This window comes from Aquarana catesbeiana, linkage group LG11 (assembly GCF_042186555.1).
Source record: "Aquarana catesbeiana isolate 2022-GZ linkage group LG11, ASM4218655v1, whole genome shotgun sequence".
Taxonomy (NCBI): Eukaryota; Metazoa; Chordata; class Amphibia; order Anura; family Ranidae; genus Aquarana; species Aquarana catesbeiana.
Window position 1 is genome coordinate 78,441,147 of NC_133334.1, and position 16,483 is coordinate 78,457,629.

Here is a 16,483-nt window from a genome sequence, read left to right on the forward strand (position 1 = left end):
GCCCTTGGGGCACTGTTCTTCCCATTAACACCAACAGTGGGGAACTATTCCTCTTACTGACACCAACAATGGGGCATATTTCCTTCCACTGACACCAATGATGGGACACTATTCCTCTCACTGACACTGGCAATGGGGCATAATTCCTCCCACTGATATAAACAATTAGGCACTATTCCTATCACTAATACCAATGATGGGGCACTGCTCCTCCTTTTTTTTTACTCCCACTGATGTTGGGGCATTTTCTATTTCCACTGGCCACTCCACTCCAGCCCCCTTAAAGTCTGAAGGACAGTAAACTGGCCCTTTGTTTAGAAAGTTTGGTGACCCCTGCACTAAACAAACTGGTTTTAGCATGGTGTCTTTGTTGGCCATGGGTTCAGTTCCTTCAAATTACACTACCTGCAAGAAATTTGTATGTTCTTCCCATGTTCATGTGGGTTTCCACTGGCTAGTTTACTTTCCTCCCAGAAGCCAAATGCTTACAGGTTGGTTATTCAGCTGATACCAGTGTGTGTCTGTGTGACAGTGGTCTGGACATTGTCTGTGAGCACCTTCAGGAGCAGGGCATGTTATAGTCACTTTTGTGTACTTTCTTAAAGTGGTTCTAAAGCCTTAAAAACCTTCTGTGCTGCAGAATCCCCCCCAGCCCTTCTTTATTCTTATCTGAGCCCAATACGATCCAGTGATGTGCGCGAGGGCAGCGACTTTTGCCGATGTCTCCCCACCTCCCTGGACAGATTGATGGAAATGAGAGCCATTGGCTCCCATTGCTGTCAATCAAATGCTTTGGCGAGTGAGCAGGGGGGCAGGGTTGAGCCACTCGCTCTGTGTCGGTAGATGCAGACAGGGCGGCTTGAGAGCGAACACTCACGGGTGCCCCCATGGAAAGCGGCTTTCCTTGGGGGCACTTGCTGAAGAGGAGGAGGCCAGATCAAGAGGATTGTAGCTGTTCTGTGCAAAAGTATAACATATATATATATATTTCTTTCTCAAACATCACGGGACACAGAGCCACAGTAATTACTGATGCGTTATATAGGTATCACTGGTGATTGGACACTGGCACACCCTATCAGGAAGTTCAACCCCCTATATAATCCCTCCCCCTTGCAGGGATACCTCAGTTTTTACGCCAGTGTCTTAGGTGATGGACGTGTAAAGATGTCCTGTGCTGAGCTCCAAAGGGAATATCCTAAGATCCTATACTGGGGCAAGCCAGGCGAACCGGATCCATTCAAAGTGTCTTTTCATGGCCGAATTGAATGGTACCCGGGCCTCGTGTCCGAAGAAACGAGGTTTTACCCGTAATGCTTCTCTTTTTAGAGAGCTGGACCCCGCAGATCAGAAAATGGCTTTAAACTTCCTAATTTCTGGCGAGGTACTTTACGGTCCCAGAACTGTTGGATCCCCCTATTCGTAGGGGGCCCCAGTCTCTGATGTTTTTTTCAAACGGAGCCCACCGTGAGAGGTGAAGATTGGGTCTGTGTAAACAGCACCCTGCAGCTGGATAAGGTAAGAGGAGATTCCACAGAATTTTTGAGTTCTAGTGGCTTTTCTCCTTTAAGGTAAATGCATGCTATGCCTATTGTGACCACCGGGGGCTGCCAAGAGCACAAACCTGCACATGCTGACTGTCTGTCTCAGGTGTTGTAATCGCTGATTATGTCCCAGTGTCTCAAGCAGGCTGCAAACAGGTAAGGTGGAAAGGGGGATTTCTCATGTTTGAATGTTCCCCCCCAGGCTAGAGAGGGGCCACAGGGGTCTAGAAAGTGGTTATACCACCCGGGCTCTGCGGCCTAATGGCCACCATCTCTGAAGATAGCCATTCAGGCAGATCTTGTTACCAGCCTCCCTCCTTCCCCCCCCATCCCCAGCCTTTCTCCAGAAGCATGACAGGAGAGTCGGCAGTGCGGGAAGCGCTCGTTTTTTTCAAAACTCGAGGGGGGGGGGAGCGGTAGAGGAGGGGGCGGGACGTCAACACAGAGTGCTTAGACTCCCACTCAGGCCAGCTGCAAGCTATTAAAGGCACTCTGTACAGGTGCACTCAGCCTTCTGAGAGACACAGAGCTGACGGTCGCATGTAAGGTGGGACACAGGCATTCTCCTAGGCAGCATTTACTGAAGTAACACCAGACTGAGCATTGGGTAGCAAGGCTTTTAGCCAGACTACATCGCTCAGCGGGCAGTGTTCATTTGTATACCTCACACCTTGTTGCTTTGCACTATGGGTAGAAGAGGTTCAAGCACCCCAGGAACCAGAGACACTAGGGGATCTCGTTCAGGTTCTGAGGGCCCCCTGTCGGCAGCATCCTCCCCCCCTAAAGATGGGCCAGGGACGGCTAGCCGGGGAGAGCCATCGGGGTCAGGGGCTACACCTGCCTCTGGCACTTCAGCCCCTGTATATATTACACAAGAGGTTTTTTCCTCAACCACTAATGGTCTAGAGGAAAGATTAATGGCCGTGATTACGTCTTCACTCAGTGGAAGAAAACGCACTAGGCTTTCCTCTGTTCCCCAAGACCCTCAGACATAGGAGCTCTGGGATAAAGGAGATGAATCCCTTTCAGAGGATCGGGATGGAACGGATGATTCCTCTTCGGGGGAATCAGGTGGAGAGGGACCCTCTGCGACTTCCCAAGAGGAGAAAGTCTTAGTGCAGATCCTCACTGGATTGGTCCGCTCCACATTTAAGTTGCCCATACCTGAAACTGCTAAGGAATCCTCTTCTGCTTTGGGGTCACTGAAACCTTTCCAAGCAGCACATGCTTTTCCTGTTCATACTTTACTTGAAAAGCTCATTTATTTTGAGTGGGATCACCCAGACAAACGTTTTTTTCCGCCGAGAAAGTTTTCAACACTTTATCCGATGGAAGAAAAGTTTATTAAAATGTGGGGAATACCGGCTATTGATGCCGCCATTTCCTCCGTAAATAATAGCCTGACTTGTCCTGTAGACAATGCTCAGATGCTCAGGGATCCTGTAGATAAGAGGATGGAATCCCTATTGAAGGATGTTTTCTCCTTAGCAGGATCAGTGGCCCAACCTGCAGTAGCAGCGATTGGAGTCTGTCAATACTTAAGAGACCATGTTAAGCAGGTCATCAAAGTATTACCTGAACAGCAGGCCCAGGGGTTTGCTAACCTTCCAGCGGCCTTATGCTTTGTGGTTGACGCCATTAGAGATTCTATCGTGCAAACCTCCCGTCTTTCACTGGGGTTGGTGCATATACGTAGAATCCTATGGTTGAAAAATTGGTCAGCCGAAGCACCATGTAAGAAGCTACTGGCTGGGTTTCCATTTCGTGGTGCAAGGTTGTTTGGAGAGGACTTGGATAACTATATCAAGAGAATCTCTTGTGGGAAAAGCACTCTCTTACCTGTCAAGAAGAAGAGTAAGCGTCCCTCTTTCAAACGGACTCTTTCCCCAGCGCCGGGGGCTTCAGCCTCCAGGCAGTCTCGACGGCCGCCTCCATCGGGGTCCAGAGACAAGAGTCAACCCCAGGGACAAAAGAAGTCCTGGGGAAAGAAGCCTACTAGGCAAAACACTAAGACCTCTGCATGAGGGGGCGCCTCCGCTCACTCGAGTGGGGGGAAGACTGCGACAGTTCTCAGAGCTCTGGCACGAGGACTTCCAGGACAGATGGGTAATCTCCACGGTAACCTTAGGGTACAAGCTGGAGTTTCAGGAATTCCCTTCTCCTCGGTTCCTCAGATCAAATGTTCCCAGAGACCCAGAGAAGAAGCAGTCGCTCCTTCTAGCGTTAGAGCGACTTTTGTCGCAGGAGGTCATTATGATAGTTCCCGCAAAGGACCAGGGATTGGGCTTCTATTCCAACCTTTTTACGGTCCAAAAGCCAAATGGGGATGTCAGGCCCATTTTGGACTTAAGGGATCTGAACCGATTCCTAAGGATTCAATCCTTCCGCATGGAATCAATTCGAACAGTAGTTCCCACCCTGCAGGGAGGAGAATTTCTGGCATCAATAGACATCAGAGATGCATATCTGCATGTGTCCATTTTTCCTGCTCATCAGAAGTTTCTGCGCTTCGAGGTAGGAGGGCGCCATTTCCAGTTTGTGGCTCTGCCTTTCGGGATAGCCACTGCACCTCGAGTGTTCACAAAGATCTTGGCTCCTCCTCTGGCCAGATTAAGGGCTCAGGGTATAGCTGTCATAGCATACCTAGACGACCTGCTCTTGATAGACCGGTCGGTAGCCTCTTTGAATGGAAACTTGAGGACCACGGTCAGGTATCTAGAACACCTGGGTTGGATCCTCAACTTAGAAAAGTCTTTCCTAAAACCAGTAAGAAGACTGGAGTATTTAGGTATGATTATAGATACAAGCCAGGAGAAAATATTTCTACCCCAGGCAAAGATCACTGCTTTGAGAGAGCTGATTCTGACAGTAAGGACCAAGAAGGGTCCCTCAGTCCGCCTTTGTATGAGGCTACTAGGGAAGATGGTGTCTTCATTCGAAGCAGTTCCCTATGCTCAGTTTGACTCAAGACTGCTGCAACACAGTATTCTGTCGACCTGGAACAAGAAGGTTCAGGCATTAGACTTTCCGATGCACCTGTCGCATGCGGTGCGTCAGAGCCTCAATTGGTGGCTCATACCCGAAAACCTGCAGAAGGGGAAATCCTTTCTACCGGTTACCTGGACGGTGGTAACAACAGATGCCAGTCTGTCAGGTTGGGGAGCAGTTCTGAAACAGGCTGCGGTCCAAGGGGTATGGTCCAAGACAGAGAGGACCTTACCCATCAACATTCTGGAGATCCGGGCGATACATCTAGCTCTAAAGGCCTGGACTATCAGGCTACAGGGTTGTCCGGTCAGGATCCAGTCCGACAATGCCACGGCAGTGGCTTATGTCAATCATCAGGGAGGCACCCGGAGCCGAGCTGCTCAAAAAGAGGTGAACCAGATCTTAGTCTGGGCAGAGATGCATGTGCCATGCATATCGGCAGTTTTCATCCCGGGAATAGAGAATTGGCAGGCGGACTATCTAAGTCGCCAGCAGTTACTTCCAGGGGAATGGTCTCTGCATCCCGACGTCTTTTGGGCCATATGCCAAAGATGGGGGGTTCCAGATGTAGATCTCTTTGCATCCCGATTCAACAAAAAGATAGACAGATTTGTGGCAAGGACAAAAGATCCTCTTGCATGCGGGACGGATGCGTTGGTGATTCCGTGGCATCGGTTCTCACTGATTTACGCATTCCCGCCTATTCTGTTACTACCACGACTCCTTCGCAGGATCAGGCAGGAAAGGAAGTCGGTACTTCTGGTGGCCCCCGCTTGGCCCAGAAGGACTTGGTATGCAGAAATAGTAAGGATGACAGTAGGTTCCCCGTGGACACTACCGGAACGCCCAGACCTGTTATCTCAAGGTCCAGTCTTCCATCCTGCCTTACAAACGCTAAATTTGACGGTTTGGCTATTGAGACCCACGTTCTGAAGAGTCGTGGGCTCTCAGGTCCTGTCATATCTACCTTGATTAATGCAAGGAAGCCAGCTTCCAGGGTGATTTATCATAGAGTCTGGAAGGCTTATATAACCTGGTGTGAATCCAGAGGTTGGCATCCCAGGAAATATGTCATAGGTAGAATCCTTGATTTTCTACAGATGGGATTAGAGATGAAGCTGGCCTTGAGTACCATCAAGGGCCAGGTCTCTGCTTTATCAGTATTATTTCAGCGGCCACTTGCTTCGCATTCTTTGGTCCGAAACTTTATGCAGGGGGTGATGCATCTTAATCCTCCGGTTAAAGCGCCCCTAAACCCCTGGGACTTGAACTTGGTCCTGGCTGTGTTACAGAAACGGCCTTTTGAACCAATAAGTCAGATTCCTTTGGTCTTGTTGACAAGGAAATTAATTTTTCTGGTGGCCATCTCTTCTGCTAGAAGAGTATCAGAATTAGCAGCTCTTTCCTGTAAGGAGCCTTATTTGATTATACACAAGGATAGAGTGGTACTACGCCCTCATCCTAGTTTTTTACCGAAGGTGGTTTCTGATTTTCATTTAAACCAAGACATTGTTCTACCTTCCTTTTTTCCAGATCCCTGTTCCATGGAAGAGAGATCTCTACATTCGTTGGATGTAGTAAGAGCAGTTAAGGCCTATCTAGGGGCAACTGCTCAGATCCGCAAGACGGATGTTTTGTTTGTGCTGCCAGAGGGTCCCAATAGAGGACAGGCAGCGTCAAAAGCTACCATTTCTAAATGGATTTGACAGTTGATCATTCAAGCTTACGGTTTGAAACAGAAGATTCCTCCGTTTCAGATCAGGGCATATTCCACAAGGGCTATTGGTGCTTCTTGGGCAGTGCATCACCAGGCCTCTATGGCTCAAATCTGCAAGGCCGCAACCTGGTCTTCAGTTCATACATTCACCAGATTCTATCAGGTGGATGTGAGAAGGCATGAGGATATCGCCTTTGAGCGTAGTGTGCTGCAGGCAGCGGTACAGGGTCCTCAGGTCTGATTGCACCCTACTTGGTTGTGGTTCCCCCCCCTCAGGTAGCATTGCTCTGGGACATCCCATCAGTAATTACTGTGGCTCTGTGTCCCGTGATGTTCGAGAAAGAAAATAGGATTTTATAAAACAGCTTACCTGTAAAATCCTTTTCTTTCGAAGGACATCACGGGACACAGAGGTCCCGCCCCTCTTCTAATACACTATATTGCTTGGCTACAAAACTGAGGTATCCCTGCAAGGGGGAGGGATTATATAGGGGGTTGAACTTCCTGATAGGGTGTGCCAGTGTCCAATCACCAGTGATACCTATATAACCCATCAGTAATTACTGTGGCTCTGTGTCCCGTGATGTCCTTCAAAAGAAAAGGATTTTACAGGTAAGCTGTTTTAAAAAATCCTATTATTTGTCAATATAATAATAAAAAACATGAAGCTTTAAAGAGGTTGTAAAGGCAAAAGGTTCTTTTTATCTTAATGCATTCTATGTGTGTAGCAGCCGCCCTCAGTCCCCCTAATACTTACCCGAGCCCAATCTCTATCTGGCGATGTCCACAAGTCCCTCGGCCATCCGGGACTCTCCCTCCTGATTGGCTGAGACACAGCAGCAGAGCCATTGGCTCCTGCTGCTGTCAATCAGTCAGTTAGCCAATCAGGAGAGAGAGGGGATGGGGCAGAACCACAGCTCCGTGTCTGAATGGATACACGGAGCCACAACTCGGGTGAACTTATAGCAAGCTGCTTGCTGTGGGGGCACTCAACAGTAGGGAGGGGCTGGAGAAGCGAAGAGGGACCCGAATAGAGGAGGATCCAGGCTGCCCTGTGCAAAATCACCTACAACAGAACAGGTAAGAATGACATGTTCGTTGTTTTTTATTTTTTTTAAATGAGACTTTACAATCACTTTAATATCGCTTTAAGCACTAAAATGGCTAATGCTATGTGAATAAATCAACTGCAATTAAAATTTCTTTTAGCATAGGTTCACATTGGAGCGATTTGGCATGCAATTTGACATGTTGACAGCAATTGCCGGCAATGGCATCATCAGAATCGGTGCGACGCCGCATTTGCGGCACCGCACCAATTCCCAAAAGTAGTTTCTGTACTACTTTTGGCGACTTCGGGGTGTGATTTCCATAGACATCTGTGCAGCAGCCCGCACAGGTGTCTCTGAAATTGCCCCCAAAGTCAGAACTGACATGCTGGAATGAAATCGTGCGAGTTCGGCTGTCCTGCTGTCAATGTGAACCTGGGCTTTCGAATCATTACTGTATGATCTCTAATTTAAAACAATAACGAAACACTGTGGCAATTAAAATATATACTTTTTTTTCCCCTTAGGATTCACATCGCTTTGGACAGCACATCAGACAAGCAGTGCTTGAAATTATGGGTTTATTTAACAACAGTACAAACAACTGCAACAAGGCCAAGAAGTAATACACTCATATTTTTCTCCTAAAGAGACCAGAAAAATCATTCAGACACAAATCTAAGTTCTAAAACATACACAATGCAACATAAGAAAATAGACTCTGTAGTTGCTGAATGTAGTGACTGCGAAATGACAGGCCATATCAGACCTGTTCACCTTACATCGGTTTAAGAATTTTCTTTTATACACTTTTATGTTTCAAGGCCTGTGGAACGTACATACACTTCATATCATTTCAGTTGCTGCTGGAATGTCAGACAGAAATGTTACAAGGGCTTCTTATATTTTGGAATAGTATATATAGCTGTGTATAACCTCATTTGCTATACTCCGAACATTACACGCATTACTTTTTTTTGTCATGATTTGTTTTCAACTTGGTCATCCAACCATCTTTTAAACAGTCCGTCTATTTATTCATTTTTTTTTTGCCAACAGCTAACCCCAAATGGTTGACATGTGGATCAAGAACTTCATCTACATCCAAGTGCATAAAACATGTAAAGCTTAGAGGGGACCTAGACTCAGACAGCCTTATTCATAAAGCATATCTAAACTCCAAAACAATAATTTAATGTACAGCAGCTTATCAGATCTTAGATGTGGTGGTTGTGCTCACTCACTGTATTGAAGGAGCCATGGTTGTCACAAAGGCTGGACTTCAAACATGTCTTCCTCTCTTCATCTCCATGGGATAATAATAGTAGTTTATAGAAGGAAGATAATATTTTTTTGCTTATAGGACGTAAAAAGGATACTGAATTTTTGACAAGATCGATGGTATTTTCTGTACTTGCCGAAAAATGTTCTTATGCCGTGTACACACGGGCGGACTTTTCGACCGGACTGGTCCGATGGGACGAATCTGTCGGACAATCCGACCATGTGTGGGCTCCATCGGACCTGCAGTGGACTTTTTCGGTCGAAAATCAGATGGACTTTAGATTTGGAACATGTTTCAAATCTTTCCGATGGACTCGAGTCCCGTCGAAAAAAAACGCCTGTATCGTCTGTATGCTAGTCCGGCGGATGAAAACCGACGCTAGGGCAGCTATTGGCTACTGGCTATCAACTTTCTTATTTTAGTCCGGTCGTACATCATCATGTACAAATCCGTCGGACTTTGGTGTGATCGTGTGTAGGCAAGTCCTTTCGTTCGCAAGTCCGTCGGAAGTCCGTCGAAAGTCCGTCAGTGTGTACACGGCATAAGATTACAAAAAAAAGAAATAAATGCAGCCACCAAATCTAGAAACTGTAAGCTGCAATGTATTAAATGTTTGTTCTTGGGTTTAGATAAGCTTTCAAACAGTGTCAGACAAGTAGTGAATGATATAAAACTTGCAGTAGGAATGCAGCTGCTCTTTAGCCTAGGCTCACTTTGTTATCCATATCACAGTGCTGTGTGGCTGTGAGGTGATCATCATATTAGAAGGGAAGCCAGCTATCTCCAAGCAGCATTCTCTGCTTCTAGACTTCAGGTCCCGATAACACCATTAATGTAATCAAAAACAGGAGTGGGCAGGATATGCCACAGATGATGTAGAATTCCTGATAGGCTTCTGTAAGGCTAGAAAAACAGAGGGTGCCTAGGCACCATTGCTAGTGGAAGTGTACTGTGTCTTCTAATCAGGAACTATTTGCTGAATATACATTTATACTATATGCTTTGACACATTTAACTGTGTTAATGAATCCCTTTTAGGCAGCCAAAGTTTTAGATTTTCAGACTAGGTCTGCTTTAACCTCATTTAAATTACTGTAAATATCACATAAACTGTACACTGTTACTTTGCTTTCAAAGGTGCTTTCCAAGCTAAATTACTTTTAGCCAGTGGTTCTGACCCCTCCACTATTTCCCCAGGATCAGGACCAGATTTTCAATTTACAGAGTGCCCTAGCAACCAATCACAACTCTTCTCTGAACTGACTATACTTATTGAAATCTGGTTGCTCTGGGTTATTGAACATTGCAGTATATTATTGAATAAGTCTGAAGCTGTGATGCCGCAATGTTTTTAGTATGATGATGGGTCTTAATTAGCTGGCAAATGGTATTTTAGCTTTTAAAAAAACTTTTTAGGATACATAGGCAGAGAAAGTATATTTATCTACATTTAAACAGAGCTGAGTTATCTTGGGGGACCTTACCTTAATACCAAATGTTAACTTAACTGAAATAGTTAGTTGAAATTATTTTGTGATCTTAATAAGTACTTGAATTTGCAGAGCTATTTTCTGTAACATATAAAACTGCAATTTAATAAAATAATGACCAGGGAGTGAATAGGTTGAAGTATAAGTTTATGTAACAAATAAGACAAAGTAGGGTGCTTTAACGCACATCTATAGTCCAATGAGTATACCAAGCTGCCACTTCAATGCTAGAGCAGATGCCTGTAGATTAGTTCCAGAGAGCTCCAAGTGCCCTGAAACTTTGGGAGCTCTTATATACAAATATTGACCAGCTCCTGAAGGTCAAGAGTTAGGGTTCATCCCATGCCACCTCTTGCCCTTCATTGTTTGCCAGTGATGTCTCAGAGATAAGCCAACAGTGAGATGGGAGAGGCCAGCCCAAATTCTGGCCACAGGAGCTGGTTGGTATTTGCATATTACAGCGTCCCAGTTTTGAAGACTGCTAGGGCACGCTTACAACAAAACTGAAAGTATAGACTGGTGCCTGCTACAGCAGGTTGATGGCAGCTTCGTACATTTACCAGGTACACTTCAATTAAACGTGTTCAACCTTTAAAGCCAGTAGAGTTTTGATTTCAAATCATATTCTTCCTCTTAAAAGTGTTAAAGCAGTAGTAAAGTCTTTATTTTTTTTTTAATGGTCCCTCATGCAGGCTTAGATCATAATGTACTAGTATGTACTGCATACTAGTACATTTTGATAGACTTACATGCAGATGGAGCCCTCCAGGCACTGACAAGGCTCTCCTTGTTCTCCGTCAGCTTCCATCTTCGCCCAATTTTCTTTCAGGGTTCACGATCCTCAGGCACTTGAATGGCCGTGCCATAGGTGACGTCACTCCCACCCATGGGCACAGGAGTCACATCGTTGCAGCATGCAGAGCTGGCCATAAATATGGTCTGAGCTGCGCATGTGTGGCTCAGATCACATTACCTACTGACAGGCAGGTGGGGCATTTGTGACAGAAGAGGCCACTAGGGTCTCTTCTGTTCTAAAAAGCCAGCTTGTCAGTGGATTTTCACTTGTAAGAGATTACTACCACTTTAATTGTGTCTATGTTGTCATTAAGATTTTGTAACTACATGCAACAAAACAATGTCTACTGGAATCTGCTTGGTTGTAATGGGTATCTTTTAAAGATGGTGCTGATCTGTAAGTAGGTCCTGTACAAAAATGAATGGCATACTTATATGGCTCAAGGTTTGGAAAAGTACAGCACTGAAAAAAAAGGTAACACGAAAGATGGAATATATTTTTCATAATGCAGATATATTCATGAAGAATATAGGAACCACGTTTAGAATCTAATAGGATAGTTTTTTTAATCTGTTGACCAGAAGCATTTATTTCAGGCCTTTTTGGCAACCTGGATATTGGAATTGGTCCAGTTCTACATTATTGGACCTTGCTCTCCATAATCGGTATGATCCATGCTTTTGAATCTCAGCTCTCCAAAATGTGTATTCATAACTGCACAAAATCTGCCATAAAATAGATAACAAGCCTAATTAAACTAGATAACTTAGGTTCCAGTATTGCACTAAAGCAATACTGGAAGAGCTTCATTAATTGGAATGGGTGCAGCTATCCACTTTTGGGGTCTATTCACACCTTTGAGGCCGAGCTCTGATTGCCAAGACCTAAATCAGATCTCTTTTTATGAAATACATTTTCTATTAAATATTAAAAAAACTCCTGATGATCTAGTCTGCTATTTGTTGTAACTTCACCTGCATAACCTCTCTGGCTTTTACAACAGCAAAGTTGCAGTTTTAGGTTGTAGCCCGGTCAGTGTGAACAAACACTTATCACAGATCTCTGGCACTGATGTGTTTGTGATTGGCCTTTGTAAGTAACAATTTAGGGAGACATTACTTCAGTTTGTATTTTTGTAAATGCCTGTGCCATATTTGTAAACCTTTTTTGTACATTTGAAGTGGTGAACTGGGAAAGTATGGGCATTTTGGCCACCCCTGTGTCGGGAAAGGAAAATTCTGTGACAGTGCCTTATGTATACAAGACTCCCAAACATAGAAGCTATGGTGGGGTTTGAAGAAACCTTAGATATATATAAGGATTATAGATGAGTGACTACAAAAATGATGATTTAGAATGTGCTTGGTTGGCTAAGAGGCTTTAGATGCCTCCATATCTATATACAGAGTATCAAGAAAATGATGCAGTAATAGCTGACTGTGCACAACCTTTGTAGAATGTTGACATTTTATAGGATACCAATAGCCTATTTTGGAGTATGCTTGAATGTATATTAGGATATGTTCAAGAGTCACAGAGATGTGAATATATTTAGAGGTCGCTGCTCAAATATCTTCATTTTATTTTGGGTGAAGGTTCTTGGAAGGAGGCGATTATTATATGTACTGACTTTTACTTACCTTAGATCAGCGGGCACAAGTCGTGGCCTTCCCCAGCCTTGTAGTGGCCCTGTTCTCTTCCTATTGAATGTGGTCACTTGGTACTGCGCTTGCATAGACCCTAATAGACAAACTGTTTCCCTGTAGGGTTGCATAAGACATGTTTTTCCAATAAAGTAAATTTAACCCTTAATGAAATGTCAGAGCAGCTTTGCCCACCACTGCCTGAATATTCGAAATATTAACATATCTTACTAACGATTTCTCTTCCAAAGATTCATTTCCATCTTGATGGAAAATCGGTTTTCTTGATATTTGCTAGCCTATCAGTTGTTTTAAAATTGTTTTGTATATGAAAACGAAATGTTATGCAGCCAGATCACACAAAAAAAATTGTTCCAGTTATGGTCCTTCTGAAATATCTGTACTCTATATATTTCTTAGCAGTCCTAACTGTCTATATCTAATGAGTTCCTCAGGCAGTCTCTTCCTCTCACACTTTCTGCCTATAGAGACTCTTTTGCCACCTGAAGAAAGTTAAAATACTGCACCCTGTAAAATAAGACTTTTAATATTTTTTGAAACAGCAATAAGGTGCCATAACACACAGATCATAAAAATGTTTGTTTATTATACTTCAACATTAATAATATGTAAATACAAACAAATATTGAAAACAAGCAAGGAATATTAAATACAAATTCTTATGTTGTTGCCAAATGCTCTTCGCTCGACATGTTTCGCCAGGAGGCTTCTTCAGAGCCGTAAAGCATTGTATATACAATATATAAACACTATATTATGACAAATCTTTTCCAAGTCATTTATACAAACAGAGTATAGATTTCAAAAAAAGGGGGCTTTAACAACAATTCAGTAAGCAATAATATCATCAGTGTCATCAGTCACATCCAAAACCGACCACATTGTGAAGGAGGATAAACCAAAGGAACTCTTACCATCGATTCTCAAAAGGTTGACTGAACAGCCTTCACAAGGTGTCACTGAGGTTCATGCATAAAGTGAACTGTCCCCACCAATACTAGTAGGCCATGTATATAGAAAAAACAAGTCAGGTGTATCTACCACAGGACGATAAATTCGACCCAAACAGAGATATTCCCAAACAGGGGAAAAAAACTATTACAGGTAGTCCCCTAGTTACAAACGTCCGACTTACAAATGACTCCTACTTACAAACTGAGGTAGACAAGAGGAAGTGAGAGGAACTCTACCCCTAGAAAGGGAAATTCACTCCTGTAAGAGTTATTATGGGAAAAAAAAGTGCCTCCACTGATGCTTTATCACCAAGGCTTGCTTCCACAACGACCCAAAATTTTCAAAATCTAATTGTCATTGGGACAGAAAGTGAGGTTCTTCTGAACAGGGGCACGGACAGCAAAACAAACATTACAGGGGTGTTAACCCATCCCTATGCTATCCAAAAAGCGTAAAAACATTTTTTTTGGCTGGAGCTACACTTAAAAAATATATCTGTTCTGACTCACAAACAGATTCAACTTAAGAACAAACCTACAGTCCCTATCTTGTTTATAACACGGGATCGCCTGTATACCTTTATAATGATCCCAATGGTACCCTTCTATTTAATAAACTGATGGAAAAACCATGGGAGGGGTTTCAAGGAGGAAGCTAAAGGTTGCTTGCTTTCAATAGTCGATATTTCTTGCTCGTTTTTAATATTCGTTTGTATTTACATATTTTTTATGTTGTATAATAAATAAACATTTTTATGATCTGTGCGTTACGTCACCTTTAAAGTCCCCTTATTGCTGTTTCGAAAAATGTTTTTTTTCTGGCATGCAGGTGTCCTTTATCTCCAGTGTTGAAAAGCAACTACTGCCGAAACAAAGTTTGGAATTGGCACACTTCCTGGTTCCCTGCTGTGAAGTGTGGTTCCATCCACCACCCCCTACTTTACTACAGAACAGACTAGTGACATAGGGGCTGGTGGATGGAGCCATAGTGCGCAGCAGAGAACCAGGCATCAGACTCACATGGAGGTGTGTTGGATGCTGAAGATTCTTCAGACTGCATAACTCTTCATCACCTGGCACTGAAGTAAATATTAAACGTCTTTTTTAACAGTGAGCAGGTTTTTTTAATATTCTTTAGGTGACAACAGTGTCCCATTAAATTCCAGCCTCCATCAATGGAGAATCCTGCAATACTCAGAGGTTATGAGCAGCAGGACGAGGAGCACAGCAGAGGAACATCTCAGCCAGATTTTAATGGCAAAGCTTGAAAAGAGAGTCATTTTACACAACTACCACCCAAAGCAAAATTAATTGTTTCAGTGAAGAACTTCTTTAAAGGTGGAACTGACAAACTTGTTAAAGGCACATTAAGAGTCTATTACATGGTTTTGGTTAACATTAAAAAAAAAAAAAAAAAAGCAATTTATATTTTGGTTATATTTCAAAAGATGAATGTTCATTAGTAACTGAATGGAATGCTTTTTTGTTATTATTTTTCATATCTTTTTTTAAAGGTGCATTTCCCCTGATATGAATGTGCTTTCTGAACTATGCCTTTAAAGCAAATATCAGCCTTAATTTTATTAAGAATCTAGCTTTTTTTTATTATACTTATTTAACGTTTTTTATTTTATAAGCCCTAAGCCTGTAGTAGAGTAATGTCATTGTAACGCTTAGTGGCTCTTGGTGACCTCAACAAACAGGGCTAAGGTGTTATTTTAGCATAACTGAATAACACATGACCTTGATAGTACAGTATTAAAATGAACAAACCCTTTAAAACATACACTATTTGGGGGACTGCACCTTTAAATGTACTGTGTAAGCAATGAACTAAGAATTGAAGGAAGCTTATCATACCTTGTACATAAACTCTAGATTAAAAGTCTATTCGGTTTAATCACATTGTCTCACACAAGTATAGCTACTACTTTGAGGAGGCTGTATAAATGTGCACTATTTATGACCGACTAGTGTCAAATTTGAATTATTTAGTCAAATTTGTTATTAATTCAGTGGTGTAGGTGAAATCTGATGTACACTCGGGTGTTTACATATTATAGAAGCTGCCAATGTAAACTATTGTTCTGACAGATGGGAAATGTAATTGACAAAATGTTTTTTTTCTTCTATTTAATTTGAATTTGAATTTACTAAAGCATATCAATTTATGTAGAAGTCCTCTTCTTTTGTAACATTAAGTACCACTGCATGTAAATACAATGTGCTCTGTTGGGTGTAAATCTTAGACTGGCTAAGATATTGGATTTAGACTGTCATTAATAAAAACTTTAATTTAACTTTTCCAGTTGTGTTATGCTTTTTTTTAGTTGTTTAAAGTGTATGCCTGGGCAAAATGAAAAAACAAAAAAACATTCGATACATCTCTGCAATACATGCACATTTCCCCATTTTCCTTAACCATTTGCTGTCTGCCCCATAGCAGTCATGGAACAGCAGGAGGCTCTCTTGGGCAGAATCACGTATATATACGTGAATTTGCCCTTCTGCCTGCAGGGGGGTGCGCATGCCACCCGCAGGCCACTTCTACTGTGAATTTCTGCCAACATCCACCGATTGTTGGTAATACACACAGTACAGTGTCGCATAACTGCACAATTGTCAGTTAAAGTAACGCAGTGTCGTATTGCAAAAAATGGCCTGCTCATGAAGGGGGTAAATCTTCCGGAGATCAAGTGATTAAAAACACTGCAATTACAGAAATATACTTCCTGAGCCTGTCAGAAATCCAGTGAATTTGTAATGTTCTTTTTTAAACTGCACTGAAGTGTTATCAGCGCTGCCCAGTTCAGTACTGTGAACTATAGAACAACCCCCCCCTCCCATCCAGTTAGGAGGAGAAGGAGCTGTTCTGTAGTCCTAGCAAACTTCTTGTCCTAAGATGACAAAGGCTATACTCCATAGATATAGTATAACAAGTGAGCATTGTTACTTAGGACAGAAAGTGTGTTACTGGCTGAATCACCAGGTACAAAT

At 43.0% G+C, this 16,483-nt stretch overlaps 1 protein-coding gene across 4 annotated transcripts in view; it reads left to right on the forward strand.

The window, feature by feature from the left end:
- Positions 1 to 15,786, forward strand: part of CPT1A (carnitine palmitoyltransferase 1A) — a 119,238-nt gene extending 103,452 nt beyond the window's left edge. For all 4 annotated transcript variants that reach the window (XM_073604569.1, XM_073604567.1, XM_073604566.1 and 1 more), the window contains exon 19: positions 7,826 to 15,786. In XM_073604569.1, coding sequence (XP_073460670.1) covers positions 7,826 to 7,924 — 99 coding nt within the window. In that variant the 3' untranslated portion in view covers positions 7,925 to 15,786. The remainder of the gene's footprint in view (positions 1 to 7,825) is intronic.
- Positions 15,787 to 16,483: the final 697 nt, after the last annotated feature.